This window comes from Rattus rattus, chromosome 9 (genome assembly GCF_011064425.1).
Source record: "Rattus rattus isolate New Zealand chromosome 9, Rrattus_CSIRO_v1, whole genome shotgun sequence".
In the NCBI taxonomy this organism is placed as follows: Eukaryota; Metazoa; Chordata; class Mammalia; order Rodentia; family Muridae; genus Rattus; species Rattus rattus.
This window is the reverse complement of record NC_046162.1, coordinates 72,891,107-72,902,162: the sequence shown is the minus strand read 5'-3', so window position 1 is coordinate 72,902,162 and position 11,056 is coordinate 72,891,107. Positions and strand designations below refer to the sequence as shown.

Below are 11,056 nucleotides of genomic sequence, written 5' to 3'. Positions count from 1 at the left end.
TCCGGAGTGTGTGACGTGTTTAATGTTGTGTTCCGGAATCGGAAGGGCGGGCGTAATTGGCGCCTTTCGGGAGCCGTAGCCCCAGCCACACCCTTCGGCTCGCGCCCTCCACAGCGCGCATGTCAGATGCACTCCCCCACCCCACCCCCAGTCAGCAACGGGCCGTGAGGCGGCGGCGGCGAAGGGGGCGGAGGAAGAGCGCGGCTGGACGCGGTCCCGCACCGCGCGTACGCAGGGCCGCGGGGGGTTCTTTCGCGCCGACTGTAGTAGCAACTGCGTCTGCAGCCGCAGCAGCAGGTTTGTGTAAAGGGCTCTCCAGACGCAGCGCCGCTAGCCCCGGGGCACGAGAGGTAACTGGGGCCTGGCGAGGGCGGAGGAACCTCGGCCTCGCTTAACAAAGAATCGGCGGAGCCTCGGGACCCGGGCGGCTGCGGGGATCAGGGGAGGGATGGTTATGCTCTCTGGAGCCCCGAGGGCGGCCCTCCAGAGCTGCGTTGCCTTCCCACGGCCCTGCTCATCGCACGTCTAAACGAGGCCCACTTGGCGGCTTTCCGGAGGCGGTGCTTGATGGGCTACGGGAAGGGATTTTTAGGGTGCTGGGCTCCGAAGCTCTGAGAGACAGTGGAGGTGTGTGGATCCCTGCAGGTAGCTGTTGGGGATTGCCGGCCCACAAGTGGAGGGGGAGGGTCTCGGTAGCGGAAGTTGACAGGTTAGACGGCTGTAATAGTCATTGATCTTTGTGAAACCTTGAGTGGGTCATGATTAACATCATCACCATAGTTACAAACTTTTTGCGGCCTACTTGAGCCTGACTGATGCGAATAAGTAATATATATGGATTACAGACGCGTACCAGAAACGTAAGGAAAAATTATACTAGTCAAGTTTGGAAGCATAGATAAGCTTTTCTGTCATCTTAGCCTTTCACTCTTCACCCTACTCCTTTAGGCTGTCGTTTTGTGGCTTTCCTGCGTTTTGTTGGGTTTTTGTTTGTTTGTTTGTTTGTTTTTTTGAGGGGTTGAGTTGCAAGTGGTATTTCTGTATTGTCTCCTACACACACTTGAACAGGAGGGATTATGTCTTAATTCGTTTAAACTTTGTAGAGCCCAATCCTGTTCTGGCAGGTAGGAAGTGAGCAATAAGTCTGATACGAAAATTTATTCTTCCAGGGGCAAAAATGTTATTTTCCTTTACCTAGAAGGAGAATTACATGGCCCAATGTGATTTATTAAAAATAAAATTAGTTGTCTCTGTTCCTGTTCTCTCTTGCATTGCCTAAGTGTTAAGTCTATGACCAGTGCACTCAAGAAACTCTCGTTAAATACATTTTTGCACGTGTTTGTTTATGTATATATGTTTATCATACCCTCCCTTAGAGGTCAGAGGCCAACCTGTGGGAGTTGGTTTTCTCCTTCCACCGCGTAGGTCCTCAGGATGGAGCCCTGGTCAGGCAATTTACCTGCAGAACCATTTTACCAGTCCCCTCATGAGGAAGGAGAGAGATGTCTGTTATGCTCTCTCTATATATATATATTATTTTTTTTGGTTCTTTTTTTCGGAGCTGGGGACCGAACCCAGGGCCTTGCGCTTCCTAGGCAAGCGCTCTACCACTGAGCTAAATCCCCAACCCCTGTTATGCTGTATATTAAAGAGCAGTCTGTGCCAGCAAAGGAGGCTCGGGAGAAGCTGCAATAGAGTGGTCAGGGAAAAGCCTTTGGGTATACCGACAATATTTAAGCAAGGAAGAAGATGAGGGAGGGTCTCTACCCATGGAAGTATCTGGAGAAAGGAATGTCCTGAGCAGGGGAACAGCAATTGTGAAGGCCTTGAAAGAGGGCAAAGCTGGGCTGTTAGAGGAGCTGTGTGTTTATAGCATTTAGCAAATGAGGGGATTACACATGAGATCATGAAGAAAGAAAGGAAATCAGAACAGCCATGGCCTTGTAGACTGTTCTGAAGATTTCGTCTTCACTGAGTGAAATGGGGCTGTCTGAGCCGAGGAGTGATAAATATGACTTACATTGTAATACAATTCCATTCACTGTACTGTAGATTGTAATAATATAGTGCGATTTCTGAAGGAATGCTGTTCTATCAGTTTTGTGGCTCCAAGTTGTCCTTGGCTTCATTAAAACTGATAGGAAAGGAGTGCTTCTCAGATGACTCTCACCCTGCACTCACTCACATTTTACTAGGTTTGGAATGCAGTGAAATTCTTGGGTTTTGACAGCTTTGCATTACATTAAAGAAGGGGACAAAATTACAATTTGAATATAGCTATTTTTTATTCTGTTAAAATGTCTTCTTAAACCATTGAAGAACTAACTCGCTTTATATTGTTTAAGTCATATGAAACAGATTACTAAGTAGAACAGATACTAACCAGCTGTCATTGTGGCTCTCTTATGAAACTCACCCCTCCTCAACTCAGGGATCTTGGTATCCTAAGTGGTGCGTGACACTTGAATGTGAATCTGAGTTGAGAGATCGGATATTATCAGTTTACCAGTGGAGAAACTGCCCTCTGGAGAATTGGTAACTATGCCTATTTATGTGTTGCACTGAGCTACATGCTCCATTCAATGTTTTACTTTAAATGAGCTTTACTTACTGAATTTGGGACAGAGTCTCACTGTTTAGGCTATGTCGGTCTAGAGCCCACTGTGTAACCCAGGTTAGTCTTAACTCGTAGGATCCTGTCAGCCTCTTGAATGCTGAAGCTTGGGTCACCACATTTTTTTGTCCCCATCAATTTGGGTTTTTACTCCCAGGTTGGTATGATAGTCTCACCATTTTGCAAATGGAAAATCTGCTAATAACATCTTTGAGATTCATGCTATTAGTGGCAGAAATAGAGTCTGGATATAGCCAGCTAGTGTTATTTTACAAGTCTGGTAAGATTTCTTACTAAACCATCACATTTTGGTACCTGGACACCAAGCAGGACTTCATGCCATTTCAGTTATCCTAATTCAAGGGTAGTGCCTCTTTAGAACTCTTGCATATAAAGCATGAGTAATGAGTGTCTGCTCTTGAAGACCTAAGAGATTAAAGGTGAACTCAATCATGAAATGTGTAGTGCTTAAGAAATTACAGTGTCGGGTTGGGGATTTAGCTCAGTGGTAGAGCGCTTGCCTAGCAAGCAAGGCCCTGGGTTCGTCCCCAGCTCCAAAAAAAAAAAAAAAAAAAAAAAGAAATTACAGTGTCGGGGCTGGAGAGATGGCTCAGTGGTTAAGAGCACTGACTGCTCTTCCAGAGGTCCTGAGTTCAATTCCCAACAACCACATGGTGGCTCACAACCATCTGTAATGGGATCTGATGCCCTCTTCTGGTGTGGTACAGCTACAGTGTACTTATATATAATGAATAAATAAATCTTTGAAAAAAAAAAAAAAAAAACAAGGTGTGGTGGTGCACACCTTTAATTCCAGCATTTGGGAGGCAAAGGCAGGCAGATCTCTATATATTTGACGCCACCTTCAAACTGCAAAGCAAGTTCTAGGACAGACAAGGCTACAAAGAGAAACAAAACAAATAAAATCAGAAAAATAAAAAGATTTTATAAGAAATAACAGCGTCAAGTGTTTAAAGACCAGAGAAGGAATTTAACATAAATGTCACTTTCTAGACAAATCATATTTGTGTTGATGCTCCAGAACTGTGAGCTGTGAGCTAAGAAGGACCTTGATAGGTCAGTAAGTCAATAACAGATTTAGTATGAGAGAACCCAGTAGAGGTAAGAACATCACCAGACTGCTTGATTTTCTTTGGAACCCTGGGCAATATGAATGGTTAAAATCATTTACTGCCACGATGCAACACCTGATTCTAGTCTGACTAACTGGAGAGCTGCTAAATTGAAGGGCGTGACAGAGCATGAATTGGTATGTTGAAGAAGGTTTCTCTGAGTATGTGTGCTTCAGGAGATCTGTGCTGCATTGTGACTTTCCTTGGTTACACAGTGTTAACAGACAGAATGCTGCTCTGCCAGAGGAAGTGAGATTCATTTTGTTTTCAGTTTTCATTCTTACTTTGTTTTATACTTTTCCTACATAAAAGTTTGGTTTTATACATTATGGGTTGTCTTGTTAGTTGTAGATGCAGCTTCTAGTTGTGTTATCACATGGCTTCCAGTACAGCAGACATTGTTGAGCAGAGTTGTAGCAACTATTTCTCTGACTTCTGTCTGCAGTGGCTCCCCTCTTGATCCTGCTTGCTTTCATTTCACAATATTTTTACTATCTAAAATAGAATAATGCCATTCCTTCTGTCTCCCCACCCTCATCTCTCACCACATTGAATTCCCTGAGGGCTTTCTGATTCTGTGCTTCTATCCTGTGAGCCTAAAAAAACTTGCCTGACACAAAATAAGCACTTCATACATTTGCTGTCATGATCACTCTAGTAGTGATGTGGGGCTCGGTAACTGTCGGTCTTGTTAAGAGTGCTGCAGTAGTGGAGGGAAAAGAGGGAAAGAAAGGGATGTACTTTATAGAGTTGGGGAGCATGCATCAGAAACTGGGTAGTAGTCAGAATGAAACAATGGAGCTTACCAAGATCTGGCTTGAGTTGATTCTGCTATATGGGGTTGTTTGGCTTTTGTTCTCAAAACTAGGTGTTTTAATTTTTAAAGGGATTTTTTTCCCAGTACTTGGGGTGGAATCTGGGGCCTCACCTGTGCTAGACAAGTGCCATACCGCTGAACTGTTCAACTTGCCTGGAATTTTCTTTTTAAACCCAAGTAATAGTCCACTTACGGTATATATGTAACATTTGTTGAAGCATTCATCTGTCAGTGAGCACTTGGGTGGATGCTACCTTTTGCCTATTGCTATTAATGTTGGTGTGAACTTGAATGAACTTTGCTCTCATTTGGGGGAGATGTATTAAGTGGAATGTCTAGGTTATATGCTAGTTCTATGTTCTTTTAGTTAACAATAATAACAACAACCAAAAGAAAATTTATTGATAGAATTCCAACTAAAATAAGTGTTTCATGGATTCCCCCGCTCCCAATTTTGACACAATTCTTGTTTATTTTGGTGGTGGATAAGTTTCTGTGTAAGTTGACTAAGTTATATATTTGGGCTCGGATAGTTTGGTTGTAGTGTTTTTATTTTCAAGGGTTTTTTACCTAATAAAGTAAACAAAAACTATATATATTTATTTGTGTTCAGAATACAACTTGCAGGACTTGGTTCACCCCACCGTGTAGATCCCAGGAATTGAACTCATGTCTTCAGGCGAGGCGAGTACTCTTAGCCTGTGATCTATCTTGTTGACCTTGCTTGATCTTTTTTGAAGAAAAATACTGATTGCCATAGTTACTGAACCACTTTACCTTCTACCAGGAATTCGCACAGGCGCCAGTTTCCCTTCTCTTCCAGGACTTCTCTTCTAGAGTTACATACTCAGTCTATATACTCTATATATCCTCAGTCCTTAGACTAGAAGGCTCCACTTTTGTTGGCAGCTAATAAAGTCCTCGATGTGCCTTTTCTCCTTCGGGCCTGGCCAGGGTGTGGTGGAGTTGCTTTTCACCCCATGAGCCTCGGTGAATACAACAAATCGTCTCTGTTTTCCTCATGACGACTGTGCAGGGGCACTGATGGCATAGTTATCAAGTGTGTTTCTCTTGAGAGCACTTTCCTGAAGATACTTGTGTTGCTTTGAGGCTAGTACAATCCTCTGGTCAGCCAGAGGGTGGGTGATACGCCAGTCTTTACTTTTGTGGGTTTGAGCATCCATCAGTGCTGAGTATTGCTTTGGCCTTGGAAGCATTTGCTTTGGCAAGAGCAAGGGATTTCTTTGCTTCCAAGGGCATCTTGATAAAGAGCTGGTTTCTAGGCCATTTGTTTGAGGCATTATAAGATAGCCTGCTGTTTTTTAATAGCAGCCGTCTTGATTGATATGAAATGGTATATATTGTGGTTTTGCTTTATATTTTCTTCATTGTTTGTAATGTAGGGGTTTTTGAGACAGACCTTTGCTTGAACTTGAGGTCCTTCTACTTAGCATCTTGAGTACTGACATTGCATGTGTGCTGATACCTGGCTTTGATGCAAGGTGTCTTTTCATGTAATTTACTGACCTTTGCCTTTGGAGAATTTATTGCCTTTGGAGAAATCTATTCAAGTCTTTTGCCCATTTAAGTGGTGTGTGTGTGTGTTTATCTCAATATGTATGAGTGTTTTGCCTGTATATGTGTATGTGCACTGTGTACATAACCTGGTTCCAGTGGAGCTGGCAGACATTGGTGTCATGACAGTTTTGAGTCACCATGTGGTGCTGGAAATCAAATCTGGGTTCTCTGGAAGAGCACCAGTGCTTTTAACCTCTGAACCATCTGTCCAGCCTTCTCCTCCTTACCTTCTTGTTTGTTTGGGGTTTGGGGTTTTTTTTTTTTAAGACAGGGTTTCTCTGTGTAACAACCCTACCTGTCCTGTAACTTGATTTGTAGATCAGGCTGGCCTCTAACTCAGAGATCCTGCCTGCCTCTGCCTCCCAAGTACTGGGATTAAAAGTGTGAGCCACCACCCTTGCCTAATCCTTACCTGTTTTTAAAACTGGATTTGTGGTTAGTGAGACTTACCTGAGTAAATGCTTAAGAATAAATATTTAAGCTAGGGGTGGTGGGTGGCACATGCCTTTATTTGTAGTGCTCAAGAGGCAAGCGGTCTCCCTGAGACCAACCAAGACTTACAACAAGAAAGAAAAAAGAAAAAAAAAAGGGAAGGAGTGAGGTAGGGCTGGGAAACAAGGAAAGAAAAAGGGCCAGGGAGCGAGCAGCAACTTGAGTTTGATCTGCAGTTCCCAGTCCTCTCATCTCCACACTTGTCTCACACACACTCACACACACACACACACACACACACACACACACACACACACTCACACGCACACACGCCGCTGCCACAAGGCCGATAGTAAAGTAGGAGATTGTACTGCAATGTCTATCCTATATTAGAGGACCCAGAGTAGTTACTGTCTTATAAGCATTTTTGAAACTCCCAATAAAGAAAGGTTATTTTACACAACTTCATAAAAGTACTTCTTTTGTTTGGGATCTCAGTAAAATGAATAATAGTTTCCTTAATATTTTAAGAGAAAAGTCATTTGGGTTGAATTGTAATTGTACCTGAAGGCCAGTGTGGTACCTGGAGCAAGTAAGTACTCTACCACTAAGTACTACCATCCAAACATTAGCCGTGTGGATAGACACTGGAAATGAAATGAAGGTTAAGGAGGCTGTTTACAGAGTCACACTGACATATGTGCTCCTTGTCCCTAACACCAGTCATCGTCATCATGAATTGGAATAAAGGTGGACCTGGAACCAAGCGGGGGTTTGGCTTTGGAGGTTTTGCCATCAGTGCTGGGAAGAAGGAGGAAGCCAAGCTGCCGCAGCAGTCCCACAGTGCCTTCGGGGCAGCCAGCTCTTCTTCTGGATTTGGAAAGTCTGCTCCACCACAGCTTCCCTCTTTCTACAAAATTGGATCTAAACGGGCCAACTTTGATGAAGAAAATGCGTAAGTGATAATTCTTGATTGAACCAGTATGCATTCTTTATTAATGATTTCCGGGATTGAGGTGCCCCCACCCTGAGTTTGCTTAGTTTGAGGCATACGGTATTCACATGCTTGCTTAAATTGTTATTCAGGAGTGGTGTTTTCTTCCTGATTAGTGTTCCCAACAAGATGAACACATGACTTCAGTGTTTGAGTCAACTGAAGCTTAAAACCTACTGGAGAGTTTTGTGTTTAATCCATGTGGAGTTTGATGACTTATGTTTTGAAGTAGGGTCTGGTTATGTAGCCCTACCTGGCCGTGATCATGGTCCTTCTCCCTTCGTCTCCTCAGTGCGAGGTTCACAGGCGCGTGCCTGCAGACCCAGCTGGGAATTCTTACTAGTGTAACATACCACAGTGAGCTTGCACTAGCGGAGGGTTCAGTCTCTTTACTGGCCTTTGTTTTAATTTTCAGTTATTTCGAGGATGAAGAAGAAGACTCCAGCAATGTAGACTTACCTTACATTCCTGCTGAAAACTCGCCTACCCGCCAGCAGTTCCGATCCAAGCCAGCAGACTCTGACAGTGACGATGACCCCTTAGAGGCATTCATGGCTGAAGTGGAGGCAAGTGCTGGTTCTCGTTTCCTTAAAATATCGAACAGACTGAAACAGTTAGCAAATGCTCTTTTGTTTGCTTGGGTTTTGTTTTGTTTTGTTTTTGGTGTTTTTAGAATTTTTGCTCTCCAGTCATGTTCAGAGGTAGTCAGGGATTGGCAGGAATAGTAAATTGCAATGTTTGAACATGGTTACTCAAATATATGTTTTGTTATAAGAATCTTAGTATATTCTTAAGTGGAATACTATTGTATGCACTCTAGCATTTATTAAATCCTACTTCATAAGGAAGCAAAACCTAGAGAACTTTGTACATAGAATTAAAAGGGTCCATCACCTAAAGTTTCCAGAGCTTCCTCTGTGGTGCCACCGATCGGGCAGTAAAAGCCAACTTAGGATCCTTTTTAGGAATATTTCATTACTAAATCATATACGTATGCATATCCATGTATTCTGTGTCCAACTTCCATCAGCCTCGGCACTAAATAAACTGCTGACACCTGTTCTTCCCACAGCAGCCTCTTCTAGCACCGTGATAGCTCATCTCATAAGACCTGTGCCCAGCATATGTGTATAGATCTCTTGTCCTGGCGACACCCATGTATTGGTAGCTTGATACCTGTTAGATGTTTAGATTTCTCATTTTTGATTTAAACAACTTATTTGTCTAAAGAAAATAAACTTCATAGATGGTAGAGGCAGAACTCAGCTCTAGTACCCGTATTTAGTCTCTGAGCTCTTCTTCCAGCTTATGGGTTTTTTGTTTGTTTTGAGAGAGGGAATCTACTTAGTCCTGACCATCCTGGAACTAACTCATTATGTAGACCAGGCTGACTGTGATTTTTCCAGCCTCTGCCTCCTGAATTCTGGGATGAATGCCGGGAGCCACATGCCTGGCCTTAACATATTTTTTCAAATTAACAGACCATTGAAGACATTTACCAAAACTTAATAAAATTATTCAAGATATACTTTTATCTTGCAATGTAGTAGATACTGAATAAGTAAGTTAAGAAATTCACTTTAAAAATGAAAGCTACATAGTGTTTGAAATAGCTTATACATAATTTTTTTTCATGCTTTTGAGATACATTTCCCACAGGGCAGTATTTCTCAGAGATCTCATTCATTTCTTTTTAAATGTGTATTTGTTCATGTGTTTGAATATAAGATTTGTCTACATATATGCCTGCACACCAGAAGAGAGTAGGATCCCATTTCAGATGATTGTAAACTTATATGGTTGTTGGGAATTGAACTTAGGACCTCTGGAAGATCAGAGCAGCCAGTGTTCTTAAGCACAGAGCCGTCTCTCCAGCCCCACTACTTCGTGATAATCCTAATGATAAATTATAAGAGAGATCAGCTCTTGGTTTTGTTGTTTTTCAGTGTAAGTTTATATGGCTCCTCTTGAATGAGTTATCTGAGAGTGGCCAGATTCTTTTGCTTGATATTTAAATAGTTGGAGTTCTTGTAAGTACACTAACATGCTCCTGGATATCTTTGGTGCAGTATTGGGAGATTTATTTAGCTAAGTACAGAGAGATCAGTTACCAGATTTTGAAGAGTCAGTGTGTAAGACAAAATCCTGATGTCAAATGCCAACTTCTACAATGTATGAACTTTTCTAAGACTTGAATTTCATGAAGGTTTATTTTTAGACGGTGTTCTAATGAACGATAGGCTTAAAAGAATATTTGAGGCTAGAGAGATGGCTCAATGGGTAAGAACACATTACTAGTTTTCCATGGCACCTGGGTTCAATTTCTAGCATCCACGTGACTATAATTCCAGTTTTAGGCTATCTGATGTCCTTTTCGTACTAGGCACACACACATATTATGTCCACTTGCATATAAGAAGTGAATTTTTCTTATTCAGGGCGTGGTGGTGCATGCCTTCAATCCCAGCGCTCGGGAGGCAGGGAGGCAGGGAGGCAGGGAGGCAGGGAGGCAGGGAGGCAGGTAGGCAGGTCTCTGAGTTAATAGCCAGCCTGGTCTGCAGAGTGAGTCCAAGACAGACCCTGGCTGTTCAGAGAAATTTTGAAACTCAAAAAACAATAAAAAACCCAGAAGTATGTCCTGCAAATGCAGTGATTTGTTTTATATGGAACAATATTGTTGGTATTGTGTTCAGTTTATAGGCCTAGGCCTGTCTCTAGCAACCCAGGCCCTTGAAAAGTAGTTGTATGTAATGTTTCTTTTAAAAATAATTCCTCCTTGATGAAAGCCCTTCGATTATAGAACAGCTGACCGTGCCACGGTGTATGTAGTGGTTTTCTATGCGTGAAAGATGAATACAAGGGCCAGAGAGAGAGAGAGAGAGAGAGAGAGAGAGAGAGAGAGAGAGAGAGAGAGAGAGAGAGAGTGTGAGGGGTGTGAGAGCGCTGTGTCCTCTCCTAGAGTGCTGTGTGGGTCTGATTCTCAGCACCTACCTGGGCGCTCACACTCTTCATAACTGCAGTCGCAGGGGGCCCAGTGCTTCCTTTACCTTCTCTCTGCAAGCGTTCCACACACGGCACACAGATTCCACACAGATAAAACATGCGTATACGTAGAACTAAATTAAAATAAAAAGATAGAAAAATTCACATTGTCTTTATGCTGAAGGGCTTTGGAAAAAAAAATAATCCTATCGTTAATTTCCAAATGTATAAAACAGGATCAGTTTAGAGCAGTGATCTGCTGTTGTCATTTTCTAATGTATTGTAATGTGTAACAGTGATGCACTTTTAATTCTGTTCCTAAAGGTTTTCATTTACTTGGATTTTTTTTTTTAAATATTTATTTATTTTATGTATATGTGCACACTGTAGCTGTCTTCAGACACAACAGAAGAGGGCATCAGATCCCATTACAGATGGTTGGGAGCCACCATGTGGCTGCTGGGAACTGAGCCATCTCTCCAGCTCAAATGACTTGGTTTTTTTGT

At 42.5% G+C, this 11,056-nt stretch overlaps 1 protein-coding gene across 3 annotated transcripts in view; it reads left to right on the top strand.

Moving 5' to 3' along the window:
- Positions 1–11,056, top strand: part of Ddx42 (DEAD-box helicase 42) — a 31,936-nt gene that overhangs the window by 361 nt on the left and 20,519 nt on the right. The window contains exons 1-3 of one of the 3 annotated variants that reach the window (XM_032913543.1): positions 112–350; positions 7,298–7,529; positions 7,984–8,134. In XM_032913543.1, coding sequence (XP_032769434.1) covers positions 7,309–7,529; positions 7,984–8,134 — 372 coding nt within the window. In that variant the 5' untranslated portion in view covers positions 112–350; positions 7,298–7,308. Of the gene's footprint in view, positions 1–111; positions 351–7,297; positions 7,530–7,983; positions 8,135–11,056 lie in introns of those variants that run through there. The other 2 variants (XM_032913542.1, XM_032913544.1) reach the window with 2 other exon arrangements.